The sequence below is a fragment of the Cinclus cinclus genome, chromosome 12 (assembly GCF_963662255.1).
Source record: "Cinclus cinclus chromosome 12, bCinCin1.1, whole genome shotgun sequence".
NCBI classification, from domain to species: domain Eukaryota; kingdom Metazoa; phylum Chordata; class Aves; order Passeriformes; family Cinclidae; genus Cinclus; species Cinclus cinclus.
The window spans coordinates 10,846,661-10,867,432 of NC_085057.1; the positions used below are offsets into that span (position 1 = coordinate 10,846,661).

At 51.8% G+C, this 20,772-nt stretch overlaps 1 protein-coding gene across 1 annotated transcript in view; it reads right to left on the reverse strand.

Annotated features, from left to right (window-relative positions):
* Positions 1-20,772, reverse strand: part of PLXNA1 (plexin A1) — a 97,425-nt gene that overhangs the window by 44,738 nt on the left and 31,915 nt on the right. The window contains exons 3-8 of the mRNA XM_062501035.1: positions 17,078-17,218; positions 14,914-15,014; positions 14,334-14,457; positions 12,056-12,209; positions 11,313-11,412; positions 2,265-2,379 (exon numbers count right to left, since the gene is read on the reverse strand). Coding sequence (XP_062357019.1) covers positions 2,265-2,379; positions 11,313-11,412; positions 12,056-12,209; positions 14,334-14,457; positions 14,914-15,014; positions 17,078-17,218 — 735 coding nt within the window. The remainder of the gene's footprint in view (positions 1-2,264; positions 2,380-11,312; positions 11,413-12,055; positions 12,210-14,333; positions 14,458-14,913; positions 15,015-17,077; positions 17,219-20,772) is intronic.

Sequence of the window (20,772 nt, forward strand, 5' to 3'; positions counted from 1 at the left end):
CACCTCACACAAATTCCGAAACATCACACAACTCAGATTTTCTCCATTAAAACCATTTTTCTATCTGGATGAGAACATGAGATGGGTGTCCAGGTTTGTCTGGAGAGGTAAGAGCTTTAGAATCACATTGTAAATGCTGCCATTTGGGTTTCTCTAGCAGCTCCCAGCTCCAGCTGCAAGGCTGTGCATCAGCAGAGATAGGATGAAGGCAGTGACCGGGGCTGACCCAAGCTTTGAGGTTCCTTCAAAAAGTCCTCAGCCATTCCCACTGATGGGGAATGAAGAACAAACACAAGATCAACCTACCTAATCTGAACCAACACACTTGTTGTTCCCCACAGTCCAGGAGCTTTTCACCCTCCACAGCAGCTCTGCATCAGCAAGGACTGCCTCAGAAGAGCAACCTTCTGGGATAGGATGCTCCAACGTCCATCACTGACCACCCCTTGGCCACCACTGCACACCATGAGTGCAAAAACATTAACAGCAGCCCGTGCTGCTTCATCACCTCTTCCCCAGCCCTGCAACCCCCCAGCAAAGCCATAGAGGAGGGCAATCTCCAGAGCCCAGGCTTTAAAGCTACCATAGCCAGTGGACAGGGACATCCTGACTGCTGTCACTGTTTCCAGGCACATTTTTGCGAGTGGTGGCTCCTACCTATAGCCCATTCCAGCCCTGCCACCCCCAGAAATCCAGACAAACATTCCTGGCATGCCAGGACAGAGTACCATGGGACACTCTGTTTTCCTACAAAACAACCACTTTCCTACCCAGGAAATTGTGGTGAACTACCCATGGGAAGGAGCAGAGACAGAATTACCCTCTGCCCCTGCATTTCCTGATCAGTGCCCACCACACTCCAGCCAATACAGACAGACAAATCATGCTTAAAATAACCTTCCTGCAGAGAGGATGGGGCTGGATGTCTACTATTAACTTGTCTTGTGGTGCCATGGGACTGGCACCGAGCCCCCCCACCCTCCACACCACCCTGCTGGGAACCAGCATGGCCAGGGATGGGGACAGGATGTCTCATCCCAGCCTGGTCACAGAGCCCACAGCTGCAGCTAGTCTGAGGGTGCCTCACCATCCCTGCTGGGAACTGATGAAGCCACACCAATGAGCCAGGCAATCCAAACCTCAAACCAGGCACTGGTCCATTTCCCAGTGTGGCCAAAAGGTTTGCTGGGGGACACCCTGCTCACACTGGGGAGTGACACAAGTTCCTGAGCAGCCAGTCCATGGGAGAGCTGCACATGTCCCAAGGGCACCACCACTGTGGGGTACAGCCAGATGCTTTGGGGTTCACCTGGCAGGGAGGGGGGCAGATCCCATGGCCTCAGTGAGAGGAACGGGCAGACCAGAACTGCTGGGTTCCGGTGGTCTGGACACCGTGTGTAACATTTGCAGAAGCAATGCCAGGGCTGGCTGGAAGTGCAACCTCAGGAGCAGGCTTCTGGGATGTCTGAGATAGGCATATTGCTCACTGGATTTCTTCACAGCACAAGCTAGGAGAAAACAGCTTTTCCCAACTTTCACAGGTTAGTAAATTCCCTTGGAGGCAGCAGGACCCTTCCCACTGGGGCCAATGGGAAACTCAGACAAGTTAACTGGAGCCCCCTTCCAGAATAGGGACAGAGTTTCCTTTCCATAACTCTCCCTTCAGGATCTGAATTAGCATTTACTGTAGAGCCAGCAGTGGCTTGCCAGACCTCCATACCCAAGCCAAGCAACCGGCAATGCCACCACAGGCTGGGGACAGCAGGATGTCCTGCAAACACCCTGCTGATGGCAGGTTTCCCCAGTGAGTGGCACGGATGCTGCACAGGATGAACCCCCACAAAAGAACATGTTCCTTAGCAAAGCAGTTGAGATGAAGAAGGCATGAGGTGCAGCAAAACAGTTTGTTTTACAGATTTCAACCTTCTCCTCTCCAAAAACAAGTTGTTCTGCAATGACAGTTCAAGCTTGCTCCCCTCACATACATCAAAGGAAAATGCTTTAGCATCTCTGCCTTTGTTTTTCCTTTCACTCAGCCTAAAGTGCTCTGGGCTTCAGCCGACTTCCCAAGCTGCCTCTCCACAGCCACACAGCCTCTCCCCATCAGCATTCCCCTTTCCTCCCTCACTGCAGTCCCAGCACCCCAGGAGAGGGAGAAGGAATGACTTCTGAAGGAGTTTGCCTTCTTCTAAACCCTTCCCCAGAGGGCAGGGGCCCATGGCAGGACCAGAACACACAAGGGGACCAGTTTCACACCGTCTTACCTCAGAGAGTTTGACACGTCCCTCCAGGAAGGAGCAGTCAGCAGCATTGTGGGTGCAGATGTGGCGGTACTTGCACCAGTGGCAGGGGAAGGAGCCGTTCACACAGGACAGGCAGCTGCACAGGGAGAGAAGGCAGTGTTAGGGCAGCATCAAGGCAGAGTCCACACGGACCTTTCTTGGGATGCTTCAGCAGGACAGCATCCTTAGGTGATGCTCCTCAGAGTGGAAAGGATCCTTTATCCATGGGGCATGGGCCACGCACTGGGAGGGAGATACCTGTACAAGCTGAACCCCCAGGCTTTGCCCATGGCAGGGTGGAAGGATACAGCCCTCCAGGCACTGCAGGATTTGTGTCCCAGCTGAAGAGGCCACGTTCCCTCCTCCTCTTGGCAGGCTGACCCTGACCACCCCACTTCAGCAGGGGCTGAGCTCCAGACTTTGGGAGCTTTATTTGGGTTCACTGAAAGGCAATTTTAGCAAGAGGCAACAGAACAAGGGCTCTGCACCACAGGGAACAGGGGAGAAAGGGCCAGATTAATGCATGCTCATTGAGAGGAAAATTATAACTGGCGAAAGGTTGGGTCAGATTAACATTTCAGGACTGTAGGGCCTTTCAGCTGCTCACAATAAGTTGTGTGTGACCCCCTCCCTCCCTCCCTCATCCCCCTCAGCCCCAGCCCTGCACAGCATGCGTGTGTTGTGTCTGTAGCTTCCATCCCTCCTCAGCCCCAGACTCTTCCATCTCCCCCCCAGCCTCCTCTCAGGGCTCTTTGTGCACAAGGATCACTCCTACTCCCCTTTCCCCATCTTTTATGGAGGTGTGTTCAGGACCCAGGGATGCCAGGAGCCTCATGCTCTGCTTTCCATTCCTCTTAGCAATGAAACCAGCCCCAGGGACCTGGCGATTCTCCCCAAAGCAGGAGGGGACACAGAGAGTCCCACAACCATTCACAGGAGTGGCACTTCCACAACCTGCTTAGCTTCCCTCGCTAACCCCCTTCCACCCATCCCTGTTTGCAGGCACAGGGCAACCCACAGCTGGAGGGAGGCTTTTGGGGGTTTCACCCCTGTGGGGAGGGAAGAGGCTGAGCCCTGCCTGCCACACTGTCTGGAGGGCATGGCAGACAGGTCCCACATTTAGTACACGAGCCTTCACGGGGCAGGTCTGCACCAGGCATGTCTGTGCAGCCCAAGTTTTCTCCCGAGGAGATGGGAGAGCTGCTGAGGCATAAGCTAAAAGGCAGTAAAAATAATCAGCCTGGCTTAAAAAAAAAAACACAAAAAAAAAAGAAGAAAAAAAGAAAAAGAAGGAAAAAAAAGCAGCAGCACTGCTTTTCTCCCTAGAAGGCTCATACCTGTTCCTCACTGATCCAAGCATCAAAAGGATCAGGCCCAAAGCAATTATATTTAAACAAAGACAGGCTCTTTCCCTGAACACAGCTCTGGCAGGAGGCAGGCAGCCCTGCCCAGCTGAATCCTCCTCCTAATCACAGTTACCTCTCTGCCTCTACCCCTGGGAAACACAGGAAAACACAGCATCACCCTGTGAGGCAGCAGAAAGATAATCCTCCTGGAGAAGATATCCTTGGTGGCAGAGCCTGGTATGCCAAAACCCTCGCCCCCCAGCAAATTTGTCACTTTGGGGGTGTGGGGACCTGAGGGAGCCATAGGGTGAGGGCAGCCTAGGGTGCAAAGACACACCCAAGGCTTTGCAGAACCAGGTCTCCTGGCCTGCCCTGGGGTTTCACACACCATTACATATACAGCAAGAGCTTCCCAAATCCATGCTCACACACTAAGGAAATATTTAATTAAACTGCTTGCAAAGGGGGCTGGAAGTCATTTCCATGTTTCGCTCACATTTTCACTTCCAAATGAACAGCCCTTTTAGCTTTACCCACAAATATGCTAATTGAGATGCTCCTTATGCAAATATATGCAATTTTATTTCAGCTGCAGAGATTCAACTTAAAAGCAGAGCCCTAGCCTCCTATCTCTGGTTGCTTTGATGGAGGGAGGTGCAGAGGGTAGGGGAAATAGGGAACGCAAACAAAGGCAAAGGACAGCTCCTGCCCTCCTGCTAAGGGCTTAGGCAGGACCAGTGGACAGATAAATCCAGGATATGAAGGGGTGGGACAGGGAACATACTGACTCGTCCTCATGGGAGTAGCTCAGCCCCACAGAAGTCACATGAGAGAGAGGCTCAAGCAGCCACAAGCCACGTGCTGGGGCCCAGCTACCAAGCTGCAGCAAAACCTCCCATAAATCACCCCACCACCCTCCAAAGAAGGGATTTTGCAATCACCAGGTCCTTGAGGGTCTGCAAAAAGACTTCCCAGTCCCCTTTCCACCACCTCACAAGGCATCTCAAAGCAGCTGGGTGAAGTTCCTGATGCAGCCATGCCCTGGGCATCCCAGCCCCAACAGCTGCAGCTCCACTTAGCAGTTCTTCAGGGTCAAAGCCAAATCTTGGCTATTTCAAGATCCTCCTCACCTGAGGGTCTCCTTGGCCATTTAATTATTGCAGGTCCCAGCTGGTCAAAGGATCTCAGGTTATCCTCCACACACACACTCTGAGGTGCATGGTTTCCCCTTCCTACTGTAGCCCTCCCAGTTGCTTCTAACTTAACTGAGCCATTCCTAAAGCCATCCTCTGTGATAGTTTCCACACTCTCCCTTCTGCCATAAGGACATCAAATACCACTGTGAGAGCACTCACCACACACACTTTGCTCTGCAGCACTTTTGCTGCGTTCAGAGCCAGTCAGGTCAAAGTGGTGAGTAAGTAAGCACCTGGGTGCCAGCAACATGGTGAAAGGCTGTTCACAGCCTGCCTCGGTCCTGCTGGCCTCAGCACAGCTGTTTGACCACCACAGCAGCCTGCAAGGCTGTCCAAAGCCCAGGACAGGAGCTGAGGCAGGGATCCCTACCTGCTGGTCAGGCTGGGCAGTGTGGCTGGGGCTGTGTCCCAGTGTGTCCATACCCCAGTGTGTCCGTGTGCCACTGCTGTCCATGTGCCACTGCTGTCTGCTCCTGGCACAGGAGCAGCTTGCTTGGCAGCATGATGCCATCTGTGCCGTCTCTCTCCTTCCCACGGTCAGGCACTCTTCCCTCATCACTTCTTGCCTAAGAGGCTTTCATCACTCTTGGTAATTAGAGGGAGGCTCTCCTTCATGTGTTGAAGTGTTCCACCTCCCCAAAGCGTGCCAGGAGAGCAAGAAGCCCAGTGAGGCAGAAAACTGATGGTGGGGGTGCAGCACAGCTATGGACCCACAGCTTGTTCCCTATCTGCCTCCTCCCCAGCCCTGCCAGGTGCTGGTGGAGATGAAGCCCAGGTGAGGTAGGGAAAGGGGCCAGACCCACTGGAAATGCCCTCCTTGCCTCCCGATGACCTTGTGAGAGAAGTGTGGCACCAGCCTCAGAGCGGTGCCAATTGCCCCATCCCAAAACAAGTCCAGGCTCACTGCTGGCCTAAAACCTCCCCCAGCCAGGAAAGGCATTCTTGCAGGCAACAGAGCAGCTCTGCCCAACTTTGAGTGCCCCAGGGTCAAAGCCAGAGCCTCCCCACAGCCACCATGCTTGCCCATATCTCACCCCACAGCTGGACCAAAAACTCCCAGCACTGCTCTCCTCCACTTCCATAAGTGATCCCAAACTCGGTAATGCCATGGAGGGAAACAGGGTTGCAGAGAAGCAGAGGTGTACACAGGACAGAAGCAAAGCAAAGATGCCTCTCTAGGGTGGGTAGAGAGCCAAAGCATCACTGCAGGATGAGCCCAGACCTAGAGGTAGCTTCAGTGACTGACTCCTCCCTGAGTGTGCCGGCACCTCCAGTGACCATGGAGAGGTTCCAGCTGTCTTCACACATGACCCAAAGCAAAGCTGTAGCTGATGGGAAGTGTGGAGGGTCAGTAATGCTGGATCCAGACTCCTCACTCACTCTCCTTCCTGCATTGCCAGCTCCAGGCATGCCACATGCCGAAAGGAGCTCGAAGTTCTTCATCACAGTGAACAGTGGGGGCACAAAACAAAAACAGCATCCACAGGAGTGAGATAAGCCTGAGCAGCAAACATGAGAGGGACTGGAGGTGTGAGCACTGCACACACACACAGACAGTGAGGCTATTTCTATGACACAGCACATCCCTGAAGGAAGGAAGGACACGGAGTGAAGGGCAGGGAGGAGGAACAGGGGGAAGTTGAATGGCACCAAGAGCAGAGCAGGGGAGGTCCATTAAGAAGGGAAATTATAAACACAGTGTTGATGAAAACAGCATCTGCACAGGCACAGCACAGCCGCCTGCGAGCCCCCTGACTGCTCCTCAGATCTCCTCTTGGCAGGAGGATGCATCCTTAGTGAATACTCAGCTCCTGCACAACCTGCATCTGGAGCAGCAGCTGTCAGGGCTGAGGGGCTGAACTGCAGTGCCTTGGGCTTTATATCCATCTCTCTACTCTAGGGAGAAGAGGAACTCCTGAAGAGCAGTGGAACCAGACTGTCTGTCTCCCCGCAGCCCCTACACAGACCTACAGGCTTCCTCACTGGTGCCCAGGAAAGGCTCCCAGTGGGATGGGAGTCAGCTCTTGCCTCCCTCCATCCCTGCCCATCTCAATCCATTTCTGCCCTTCCTCTCACACCAACCCAATTCTTTCCCATCCCTGCCAGGTTTTCCAAGGTCCTTACTCACAGGGTGGTCCAGAGCATCCACCATGACTGAAGGATGCAGAATCATGCCCTAGGTTTTAAGATAATTCTGTTGAAAGACACTCAGCTGCCTCCCCTTACCCAAGTGCAAGATCAGACTGTACCAGCCCTTCTCATTCACATGACATAAACAAGGTTATCCTGAGCTGTCTCTGGGGCCATCCTACAGGATTTTCCACCTGTCCCAGCCCAGGAGCACACAGGGATCTGTTACCACCACACAGCTCAGCCACAAAAACTCAGATACACTCACTCAACTGCTTGCAGCCATCTGTCCACACCTTTGAAAAGAAAGCATCTGTAAGCATCTGGAAACGAGGAGCAGTGGGCCAACAGAGAAGCAGCCACGCCATGTGCAAGCAGAAAGAGAGGCTGTAGAGAGAAGCCCAGTGACACAAGGGCTGGCATTGTCCCACGGGTGCCAACAGCTGCCTCAGCCACAGAACAGCCCAGCCCTGCCTTACCAGCGCAACCTTGCTGCTCCCAGCCCTTGGGACATGCATTAAAATCCCATTTACTTAATGGAGGCTTACAGGGAAAGCCTGACCTGTGGGATAGAGACACATCAGAGTCACATCTTTCCAGCCTGGAGGAGTTAGAGCCATTTGGCATGTCTGCCCTCGCTCTAGCATCAGAGAAATTCAGCACCCTGCAGCTGATGGGACATGGGTGTAACAGTTGCCACTACACTGAGGCACAACCACAAAGCACGTAGCATCAGGACCACCTCCTGGACTAGAGACAGGTTTCCAGGATGCTTGGATTCCCTCTTGAAATCAGATATGCTGATATGATTTTCCCCCTTTCCCTGTGCCACCACCTGGATTTTTTGCTTCCACGTTACAGTGGCAGGACATGATGGTGATGCACTGAGCACATTGGTCCTTGAAAAACCCGCAGCTCTGCAAAACCTGCTCACAGTATTGAAAGAAACACCAAAGGCTCTCATCTTCTTCCCTATCCCACTCCACTTGCCAGCTCCCTTCCCACAGCCACACACTCCAAAAAGCCAAACCACAACAGGATTTATGAAACAGAGTTTCCAAAGGAGAAATCCAGCAAAGAAATATGGAAACAACAGGAAGAAATAAATACATCTTACTATTCCCTGGAACTGCTCGCTAGCTTTCTGTGAGGATTCCCTACTCCCCCACCTCCCCACCTCACCGGCAAGCTCTGCCAGAGGCAGGCAGGGAGCCTGGTGTTACATCTTTATCTTAAAAGAGGACTCATTTCCCCACAAATGCTTTGAAGAAGGCGTTTAACTCTGACAAAGACGACCTCAACATCTGCCTGTGCACGCGCTGGACTCGGGCTGATTCATTACAGGATCAAAGGTGCTGAGCGGCCTTTAAATGCCTGCACTTGATCCATGTCCCATGGGAAACCCCCAAGGGAATCCACCCAGGCCCTGCCATGGGGGTTTTCATCTCATTCTCCATTGCAGGAACCAGAGCCTGTCCCCAGGAGCTGCAGACAAGCCTGTGAGCAGCCCTGCTCCCCTGCTGTGGGCTGGCAGTGACCCTCAGCCACCCACTTCCCCCTTTGCAAGGGCCCCATTTCCCTGCATCGAGTTCTTGGTTCCCACCTCCCTGTTCAATGCATATCCCACACCTCAGCCAGAGGTACCTCCTGCCTAATGTCCAAGCCTTTAGGAGCAGGATGCCCAAAAGATGCCACTGCCAGAAAGCACATGCCCAAGTCCCTCAGAAACCCTGAGTACACAAAGCTGGGACCTCCAGAAGCTTCCCAGGTGACTCCTGGAAAGGAATGAAGCCCCAGAGAGGATGCACATTCCAGAGCAGGACTCCCAAGGATCCTGCACAAAGTAGCCCAAGAGCCACCCAGCTAGTCTGTGATGGGGGCAGTTCCATCACACAGGCAAAAAGCCCTGCATTAACAGATGGGACAGCTTTGGAACTCTCTCTGGAAGGCACTCCCTCTGCCCAGAACATCACAGCCAAACATACAGGCAGCACAACCCCCTCTGTACCCTCCTCTCCTGTAGAATACAGGATATAGATCAGATACATCTTTCCCTCTGCAACCTCTCCCTGGACCAGGCAGGTTCCAGCAGCCCTTGAAAATGCATGGGAAGAAGACCTGACAAGGTGATGGGAAATAAGAGAGCCAGGATGTTCATGCAGCAGCAGGACCAGCCCCACAGCCCACATTTTGCTGACGCCTTTCCAGATGTCTGCTGAAAATAAGAAGGGCCAGACTCTCCCTAGTGCACATGGTGGAGCTGCATTGGCTTCCCTTGGAGCTGCCCCAGCTGACATCAGCAAAGAGCTGCCTCACTAGCCTCCCATCTCTCCGCAACCATCTGAAATATCTCACTCAAACACTTTGTCCTCAGCTGAGAAATGATTCAATATGCAGAACTCTGCCATCCAACCTAAGCAAAGCCGTCCAAATATAAAAAGAAAACATAAAGCACAGTGATCAGAGATCTCCACAGGAAAAACATTAGCCTCGTGGAAAAGCATATTGTTCCTAATACAGAATTTATCAGGCTGACGTATAGATTTTCCTCCACAAAATATGAAACCTGGATCTGAAAGGCTATTAACTCCAGAGAGATCCATTAAAGATGCCTGTCTACAAATGGTATTTAAAAGTATTGCATCATCCCAGGAGGTACTGTCATGCTCTTTGGCTACGAATTCGACTGCAGGTCACACAGTAAAAACTACCTCCAAACCCTAAAACTCTTGATGTAAAAAAAAATAATAACATTCACCAGCTTAGAACATGGACTTTTCTATCAGCTTCAACTGGAGCCCATAAATATTAATGCATCCATAATTAGCCTTTTTAAATAATGCATCCAAAATTAAACATCAACGCAGTAATAAATCAGTCAGCTCTTTGTTGTAGGTTTGTTTCAGGGGGGGTAGGGGTTTTTTTCCCCTCCTGTGTCAGGCACATAAAATAAAATGCCAATTCCCTCACCACCTCATCCTGCTGGACTGCTGCTTGGACCAAATCTGATGCCATTTGTACTTAAAAGTCATCTTTCTTTCATTTAGAAAAATAAAAGTCATATCTGGTTTTTGATTTGCAAAATACTGACATGCAGCCAGCCCAAGCCAAAGCTGAGCTAATGTTACTGAAACCACAGGACGTGAAGGGAGACAAAGCTCATCTCAGAGTCAAGGTGAGGGAGAAAGTCAAGTTTGCAAAGTCCCTCGTCCCTCACTGGCACAGCGCTCCCAGGAAGAGCCCTGTTCCCTGTGCAAAGAGCAGGAGGGAAAGAATCCCTGTGATGCAGAAATTTTGCAGGGGCTCTCTGCTGACACATCCCTCCTGGAGCTCACTGTGCGTGGGTTCTCAGCCAGGGCACCTGCATCTCACCTGCTTTTCCCTGATCAAAATGGAAACTGAACAGGCTTTGGAGGAGTGAGCTCCAGCAGAGCCCCCAAGCCAAGCTCAACACTTTGCAAAAAGACATCCAAAAGAGATCACTTGGCATTGGCTTGTCTATAATTCCTGATCAGCCAGAGCACCACCATCCATGGGATGTTTCTGGCAGAGTAATTAAATCTCTTACATTCTTGAGCTCCAAATTCTTTGCCCAAACACACCCCAGCATCAGCTCTGATGGTCCTACACCACAGCCATCCCCCACTGCTCAAGAACACTGTCTGCAGCTCCTCATCAGGAGCTGTGGTTTGAGATTTTAGACACCTTGCTTAGACAGCACATCAATAATCCACACCTCCTCTATTTTATCAAACACATATCTCAAGCTGTCTAAAAACCCTTACAGGAGTAGATTTTACAGCAGCCTGACAAGAAAGCAAATTCACAATTACTTCCAGTTAGGAAATTCTTGGGTAAACGCCCCAGGACATGTGGCATGTTCCATCCCATGTTGCTGTAACTTTCCAGCTCCCTCTCCAGCAAGCCTGGGAAGCAGGTACCGTGGCAGGAAAGTACAGGCTTCTCCTTTTGCATTGCCAAGTCACTCCTATTAACTGCTTCCAGGAATAACAAGACACTCGGCGTTTTCAGTCACATGGATTGATTTCTACAGTCTGCAGTGCAGTAAACTCACTTTTTCATCCAAAGTTTTGCCAAACCCAAAGCCCTGTTTTTACGTGAGGTTCAGCCCTGACGCTACATGTTCCCACACCCCCAAACCAACTGTGGGTGCTCTGGTCACCATCCCAGTTCACATGGGCAAAAGGAGGAGGTTTCTCACTGTAAACACCACTGTACTCAACTGCCCTTTCCTCTTGCAACATCAGCACCCACAAAGCTGAGAACTCTCTCTCCCAGTCTCACACCATCCCACCTATCTGCTCCTGGAGCCCTCCCACAAAGTGCAGGCCACTTACGACTGATGGACACTGCAGTTGTAGAAAACAAAATCCACAGAGGCAAATTTCTTCCCCGTCTCCTTGGATTTCAGGTAGAGCTTCACCACTCGCTTGTCTCCTGCAAGAGACCCAGGCAAAAAAAGGCATCAGAAAGGGCACAGTGCATGGCCCAGCATTCAGTCTAAGGCTTGTGATGGGCTGGAGGGAGGTGGGCATCACCACTCAGTCCAGTTAAATAACAAAATTCTCCAAGTGTGGCAATAAAAAGAGAGTGTTCATTCAGACACCTAAGAGCCCAAGTACAGCTCTGAGCCCCTACAGCTAAACAGAACCAGGGCCTCAGGTTATACTGGGAGGAGGGTTAAATAGTTTTGGAGTCAGGAGAATGTCCTGAGCCCACGGCCACATCTGCCCAGGAATGGTTCACAGATGGGCCAGGGTACCCAGGAGTGGCCAGCAAGTAAAATCACAAAGGGGTTTGAGTTGGAAGGGACCTTAAGGACTATCTAGTATCTAGTTCCAAGTCCACTGCCATAGGCTGTGTCCCAGCAGCTGTGTCCATGGTTTGGAGGAAACTAAAGAACCAGCCTCCCATGAGCAGCAATTCCTTCTCCTATATCCCGAGAATCCAAGTGGGGTTCAGATCCCAAGACTCAGATCACTGTCACGGGAGGACTGTCCTCCTCCACATCTGCTTGTGAGGTAATACATGGGACAACATTTGTCTCAGGCTTTTTTGCCACTCTGGGGCACAAGCTCACCGCGGCCCCTGGTGATGGGGATGACATCCTTGGCAGAGGGAGAGCTGCAGTAGATCTTCCCATCCTCAATGCGACTCTCTGACTCGGTGAAGTCTTCAAAGGAGCAGTTGACTCCTGCTGAGAGGTCTGGGACGTTCCAGGCCTGCAGGACCAGCTAGGGAGGAGAGGCAAGAGCATCAACACAGAGAACTAGGAAAATAGGCTCCTCTGTGGCTGCTATGTGTAAGTCTAGCCAACAGAAAAGATCAGGGGGTGCAACCCCTCTTCTGCCACCCACACATGGCAGGGAGACCTCCTCTGGGCTTTTGCAAGGGAGTCCCATTCATGCACCTCCCTGCTCAAGCAAGGAGCACAGGTTTAAATGGGTTTAAGAGCTGGAGTGGCTCACAGCCTTTGTCCTCTGCCCTTGACACACCACAAGCCATTATGCCTCAGCTCTCTACAGAGAACAAGAACAGCATCAGGGCTGAAGTATGTTGCACAGAAAGGCAGAAAGGCACCCACTCCAGCAGAGCCAAGGAGGGGAAGAATCCACCTCTTCCTTCACAAAGTCATCCCCAGGGTCAGCAGTTCTCACTTTACAAAACGCTTGCCTTATTTCTAATTTGAATTTTTCACAGCTTCCAGCCATTAGTTCTTGTTATGCTTTTCCTTGATAGATTAAAAAGCCCTTTAGTCCCTGATATTTGCTCCTTGTAAAGGCACTTATACTCTGTAATCAAGTCACCTCTTAATCTTCTTTTTGATAAGCTAAGCAGATTGAGCTCTGGAAGTCTCTCACTGCAAGGCATTTTCTCCAGCCTCCAACTCATTTACATTATGTTTACGGGAGTTTTTCAGTCCCTCCCTTTGAAAGATGCACTCCAGCCCAAGCAGAGCATCCCCATGTCATCCACCCCAGACCTCTGAGCACCATCCTGCCATTGGTATGGAGATAATTACTACAGGAGTGAAAACACTGCCCAGCTCCTGGCTTCATCCCAGGAGCATCGAGAGCTCACAGCAAGGGCACAGCCCCAGCATCATTTTCCAGGACACCAGGTGAGCCTCCATCCATGTTTAACTTTAGACTTGGCAATACCAAACCCCAATTTCTCTGCTAAACAGCCCCACTCAAACCCAACTGCTCTGAAGGAACTTCACTTGTACCACCCTCTAGGCCCAGCACCCCAGCAGGTCCCATCTGCAGCCATATCACATTTATCTCCACATTACCAAAGAACATTAACCCCTGCAAAAGTACTTCTCAGACTGTTTCCATCCAGTGACAATTCCCCTCTGATGAGAACTTTTTGAAATCTGTCACAGAGACAGTTCTTAATCCACTTAACATGTGCTTTATCAATATTGTATAATGCTAATTTTTAATCAGAACGTTGTGTTGTACCAAGTCAAAAGCCTTGTACAAGCCTAAAGACATCACATCCCCACAGTCCCTCTTCTAATTCAAGTCATAAATTCACCATAGATCAAAATGGGGTTTGTCAGACACAAACCCACGTTGACTGGCATCAATTATATTCCCATCCTCAAATCATTATCAGGTGTATTCTGAACCTGTTCTTTTCCTTTTCTTCTTCTAATTCTTAAGTAAAACTAAGCAGTCTCTGGCTATTTGGTCCTTTATGCATCTGAGAAAAAAAATTAGCACCTTTTCTGTTTCTGGGGCTTTTCTCAGCATTCAGATATTTATTACTAAGTCATATTATTACATACATCCCCAGGCCACAGAACTCCTTGGCCAACTTTTTTAGATTCCTGAGTGCCAGATATCTAGACCTGGAAGTTTATTGCTAGTATATGCTGCTTCTTATTCTCTTCATGGTGCTAATGGTCTGAAAAATACTTCAGGGAAGTGCCTCGTCCTTTCTACCTGCACAGAGAGAGAGAGCAGTGAGTTGAACATCACAGTCTCATCCCAAAATATCTACTGCAGGCTGGAGTCAGAGACAGGCTATTGAACTAGAGTTAGATTGCTGGCCCATGAGCAGCATTTCTGATGGTCGTGCTGTCATTATGGAGAAATATTTATTGCTCGGTTATGTCATTTCTGAATAATCATCAGCTGGCTTACTATCTCCACCAATATGGAGCTAGTGGCCCACTCTCATCCATGCTGTGCACTTTGCTCTGTTTTGTCTCAGACCCCTCTTCCCCTCTTCCCCTGTTCATCGTATAGCTATCATTTATTTTTAACTGCCTTCTCCCCAGCCCTTGCCTCCTGAGGGTCAGGAGGTGGCTGTGGAGGAGTCTGAGGGAGCAGACAGGGGTGTCTTACCGGGACCTCGGACATGGTGACCGAGATGTTCTTGGGCTGCACAGTGAGCTGCACGCACTGCTGCAGGTCGGAGGCGAAGCGCTGGGGCTCATCCGCCCGCTCGCACCGGTCCTTGCGGGAGCAGCTGCAGGGGATGAAAGCACCATGGTGAGCAGGAGAATCCCCCGGGGGTCCTGCAGGGCTTTGGGCTGGCACCGTGGCAAACAGACCCTTTGCCATGGAAATCATGCCCAGGCAGGGACCTCGGATGACCGAGGCCCGTACCGGAGTTCTGCTCTCCCCTGAGATTTCAGGAGTATTTTATATTTGGTTTTTCTTATTGGCGTGAGAATGCTAAACCCAGGAGCCCATGGGCAAGATGAGCAGATCCTGTCATCAGCTTCACCATGCATGAATGCTCCTAAGCACAGCCTGGGTACCACAGAAGAGGATGACTGACCCCTTGGACCATTACACTTCTCAGCATTTTGGGGCCAAAGTCCAGAAGGGATGCCCTCGAGGAGACCAGCAGTGGGGATGGACACATTTTGTCAGCTGTAGGTCACTGGCACAGCTCCAGGGACAATTCTGCTGTACTCACATGTTGTGGAGGACACACCAGCCGCAGTGGGGGTCCCGGGAGCCCAGGCACAGCTCACAGCTCTCATACTGCTCACAGCTCTCCACCGGCACACGTGTCACCTGCAGGAAACAGGCATGGGGTGAACGGGGTGAGACTGCTGTGCCCACACCTTGACATGGCAGAGACAGACTCAGCACAGACTCACCCTGGCCTGTCAGTGAGAAGGCAGGAGAGGGAGCAGGCTGAGCCCCTCGTCATTGCCCGCTCCTCTCCCAGGCCTAGGCAGCACATTTGCAGGCAACACTTCCACTCCAGAGAGACTTTTACTCTAAACGAGCTCCTTTCGTCGTTGCACCTTTGCAGTATTTGAGAGTGGGCTGGGCCAACTCAGCTCCACATCAGCTCCCAGTGCCGCCAGGCACCCCATGGCTCCACAGCCCTGCTCTGAAAGGGTTACCAGTCCTTTATTAATTGCTCCTCCAGATTTGATTAAAATCCCCTCATTCTCCAAGCCCTTCGAGCTCTGTTACAACTGTTCATTTAATTACTTTCTACCAGCACTCGGATAACACTGAGCATACTAGGGAAGAGTGTGGGCTTTATTAAGGAGAGAGGAGGAGAGGAGGGGGGACAGGGAGGGGGTTCCTGCTTGCCTGTCACAAGGAATCTGCAGCACCAAGTAGCTGCCCATGCCTGCTGTACTTGTGCCTCAGTTTCCCCACTGCTCCCATGGGGCAGCACTCACTCATTAATTAAAATTTGCAAACTTCTCTACTGAAGGCTAAACCTGCATGTTCTCCCTCCAAACAGTGCAGCAGAGCACAGGCTCAGCATGATGTCTACAGGGCTGGGATATGCTGGCCAACCCTCACTCCGGGGTGGTAAGGACATCTGCAATGTTCCCATTTGTTTGTCCCTGACATTGCTTTAGGCAGGTGGTGGCAGAGAGTACCCCCAGGCAGAACCTGCATAGACAAGTGGCAAGTCTCACCAACTCTGGTGGTCCCTGGAGGAGATTCCCCAGACCAAGTTAATGCAACTGCCCCCTTTGCATCCACTCCTCCAACATCTGCCCTGCAGAGGGGAAGCTTCGCTGAGCAAGATCTGGGACAGAAGCAGACAGGGATGGAAACACAGCCCAGGACAGCTGCATAGAGGAGCCCAAATGCAAGTTCTGTCCACCTGGAAAGCTGCATGTTTCCTGCAGCAGAGCAGAAACCAGAAACAGCCACTGGGAGGGAGGAGGGGGAAAAGTGCTCTGCTGTCCCCTCAGGACTGTCTAGACAAACCTACATTCCTGCTCCATCGTCCTTTCCCCTCCCAAGCCCTCGGGCTGGTGGCCAGGAGACAGTGAGGCTCCCAGCTCTGCTCGAAGTCCCACTCACACACACACACACCCCTCTGGCTGGGCAGAGGAGCAGAGGTGCTGGGGGAGACAGGCACAGCACACCCCAGCATGGCCACTCTGTCTGTGTCACCTACCAGGCATGACATGCTGGCACCAGATCCAGAAAGTGTCACCACCATGACAGGAACATGCTTCACTCCCTCCAATTCAGCCCGTGGATGGATGAACTCACACCAGCAGCCCTCCCACAGGTCATGAATCAAACAAGCTCACTAAGACAACCAAAACTTCCTATCACATGCCCAGACCATGCTGCCAGGATGACAGCACCAGATCCAGACTGGGTCTGTACCTCCAGTTAGCTCAGCACACACAGAGGCAGGGACTAAGGGGTGCACATCAGGAGCCTGAGGGTGCACCAGCCCTATGTCCCCTCTGCTCTGTCATGCAAAAGCAACTGCTGCAGAGGACAAAAAGTTGTTTAGAGCAAGGAGCTCCTGCTGATCTGCAAAACCCTTGCTCAGGAGGGGATGGCCAAAACAGGGAGGAGATTTATTGTCAGCCACTCACAGCAAGGAAGGGTCAGGAAGCCCTTGGTCCCCAGGGACCATGGGAATTTCAAGCAGCTGCTGCTAACAATTAAAGCCTGAGGACAGTGTTTCTGCAGGGAGGAGCTGCCCCAGGATCCCTAGGCATCTCCAATCTCAGGAAGCAAAGGGCAGACCTCCCTAGAGAGCAGCCCAAAAGGCTGCCCAGCACACAGGACTGTAGACAAGGGCTGCAGTGTGGGCTGCCAAGTCAGGAGAGCAGAGGACTGCTGACCCCTCCCCTTACCTGTTTCTCAGTCATGGCATAGATATGCTGACGGTCAGGGCTCAGCACTAGGTCTCGCAGGATGGAGCTGCCTTCATGGGCCACGACATTCTCATACTGCAGAGCTTGGTGCTTCCTCTCAGCTGGCAAGTCCACAAGGATCTGTGGGGAGAGAAAGGGGGAATGAGCATGATCCCTTACACACCTCAGCCCCCACCCAGGATGTGGGATACAGAATGTGCCCCACAAGGGACACCACCCCTTCATCTCACACCAGTGTGGTGACTCCACAGCCCCTGTAGCACACCAAAGTATCAGCTGCTCTGCAAGCATCCCAGTTCTTTCCAGAAGACCCAAACTGCAATACTTCCTTCGCTTTACTACATTTGTCTGGTGCATTTGCACCACATTCATGCTGATGGCATTCATCTCTCTCCAGAGAGGGAGGACACATCCCTGGTTCTCACACTGCATGCCACAATTTGCTGCTGCTCAGCCCCAAAGCCCCTCCAAGTTGTAGCAGGGAGCAGATGAATCCCTGGCTTGCAGTAAAGCATCAAACCCCACCTTGCCCCAGCAGTGCTGAGAGCAGCTTACACATTACACTGCTCTGAGCCCTGCCAGGCAGGACGCTGCAGGCTCAGCTCCCACCAGCCCATCCATCAGAGGAAACACTTGGACTCATGACCGGGGAAGTCAAGAGGGTCTCAAGGAAGTTGGAGGTCAACAGAGGTTCAGAAAGTGCCTGTGTTCCCTGAGCAGGAACACGGTGAAGGCTTTAATCTCCTTATTGCTCACAATTACGTTAAAGCTCTTCCTAAGAACATCGGTTCCTGGCTGTCACGGTGATCAGCACATCAGGAGGCACCGTGAGGCTGCAGGCACACACCACACAGGGCTAAACTCAGCTCTGCCACTTGGCAGACCCTGATTGGCACCTCCATGAGCCAGAAGTATTTTGTGCTCATGCCATTATTTGTAACACCCCCAGATTCGGGCTGACCCTGGCATGGGACAGCCTCGAGGGGGACAGTGCCAGAGAAATGGTCAGGGGATGGGATGGGATGGGATGGGATGGGATGGGATGGGATGGGATGGGATGGGATGGGATGGGATGGGATGGGATGGGATGGGATGGGATGGGATGGGATGGGATGGGATGGGATGGGATGGGATGGGATGGGATGGGATGGGAGCCACACCAGCCATACATTGTGCAAAAATCCCAGTGGTAGGCAGTGAAGCATCATGCCCAGCAAGACAGAGCAAACTCTACCTGGGATCATCTCCACACTGGTGCTGACACACACAGAGAGCTGGTCCAGCATCCCCATCTGCAGGACTCAGGATCCCCCCACAGGAGAGGGGAAAATTGGAAGGACCCCCACCAAATGTATCCCACAGCCCTGTCCCAGTTATCACGCCCACTCCCACAGCCCAGCACATCCACGGCCACCCCTTGTGCCCCCATGGCAGCCACCTCAGCATCCCGGCCACCTCGCTCCCCCTGCAGTAAACTGCTGCCAGCATTTGCACAGTTCCCAATCAGGAGGATACGGGCCGGGAAAGCAGGATCCCGGTGTGCAGCTGATTAGCATGGAAATGTATGCGGCTCACAAACAAACCGGGGCCCGTTTAATTAGAGCAGCGCCTTTGATTCACTGCCAGCCTCCTGCATGCACCAGCCCTGGATTATTTTTAGGCAGTTTTACAAAACAAATGTATTTAATTAAGAAAGAGACCCCTGAGCAGCCAGAGAGAGATGAGTCCTGCATAGCAGTGAGCAAAGGGGCCGCCCTCTCCCCAGGGATGTGACAACTGGGCTTGCAGGGCCAGGCTAACTCTTGGGAGCTCACAGCACAGCCAAAAACCTCCTGTACCTCCTTCCACAGGACTGAAGAGCCTTTACCATAACCGAAAATGGTCCTGGTATTCACCCACATCCTCAGCATCCTTTGCTAGATCCCTACAGAGACTCTGTTCGCTATCAGCCACACACTTGGTACCATTGTATGCTGGGGAACCCAGAGGTGCTAAAGCCTCTGCCTGCCTTTCTTGCAGGGGTATTTTTCTGCCCAGGACCAGGACCATGTTTTTTCTTACTCCAAACAGACCAGAGGAGGTCAAGCCCCAGACACTTGTAGTATAGGGCCATGTGGCACCCCTGTCCTGCAGTGTCCCTTGCTCAGTGGTACCCAGCATCATCTCCAGAGCACAACCCTGCCTCCCCACATCTCACAAGTTGCTCCCCTCCCAGCTCTCAGTTTCTCCCCTACAAAGTCCTTCCCAAGCCAGCTCTCTGAAGGAGGGCCACAGGGAGCACCCCTTCCACTCCCCAGCAAGGCTCCATCTCCCCACCTCACCATGGCAAAGTGACAAACGCACCTTTCCAGCCCTTTTATGGGCCGCAGTTGCGGCACAGAATAATCGATCCAGTTTTACCTGGGTTCTAAAATAGATCTATGGCTGGATGTCGCGCTGGCAGTAATTTTTAACTAGCGGGGTAATTTCCCCATTACATTATTGCACTGTGCAGTGCTGGGAAAGGGAAAGAGATGTATTAAAAAAACAACAGACATGAAGCACTTCCAGTTAATTTGAGGCTCCAGGAAGAACCTAAAAATACTCTCAGTAGTCAAACGGGGCTGGAACCCAGCCTGACACATGTCAAGATGTTCTGGTGGGGCCATGCACACACAAGAACCCCTCTCTCTAGCATCACACCACAGTCTCCCATCCCCCCCCCCCACCCCCCCCCCTCCCGTTAACGATAATTTGTAGGTGTGTTTGGGAATCAGGACAATGACATTTAGAAGACTTGGTATCAAGATGTTTTCTGGTTGGCCAAAGTGCAGGGCACAGAGGGAGACTGTGAGTTAGCCCATGGTAGGAAAATTTATCTTAACACTCCTCTCCAGGATGAGGAGATCATAGAACCATAGAAAGGCTTGGGTAGAAGGAAGCTTATAGATCCTCTAGTTCTAACACCTCTGTTCCACTCCCTGGTTCCATTGTACCAGATTGCTCCATCAAAGCCCCATACAACCTGGCTTGAACACTCCTGGGGATGGGGCATCCACAATTTCCATGAGCAAGATAGACCCCAGACCCCCTCTCCCCACCATGCCAAGCAGGACCCAACTGCCCAGAGCACCCACTGCTGTGCAGACAGAGGTGGGAACCCAACATCAGGGCCTTTCCAGCAGGATTAGCCCAACATGAGCCTACCCATCCTGGCCAGCAGGATAAAGATGGGCTGTTTGGACTATAGCATGGTGGAGCAGCACAAGGAATGCCCAAGGAGCCTCCCATCTCTTACAGACACTGGAAGGGACTACTTTCCTCCCCCTCCCTGCACCCACAGGGTAGCTGGGAACAGGGAAAGGGGGAGAGGATGCAGTTTAATCAGAGCAGACCCCATCAGAAACACACTCCTTCCTGCCCACCCTGGCTGCCTTCCCACCCAGGGGAAAAGACATTTACCATAAATAAATAAATAAATAAATAAACATATTAACCTTTCTCCTCATCCTGACGCTGATATAATTACCCAATACTAATAATTACTTACACTAATTTCTTGCTCAGGATTCCTGCACTTGCTCCTGCCTGCCTCGGGCTGGCTTTAGGCAGCAACTCAACAGTGGTGCCTCCTTCCAGGAGCTACAGGAGCCCCAAGGGGCAACTGGCTCCCAGGGCTGTACTGATGCACAGGA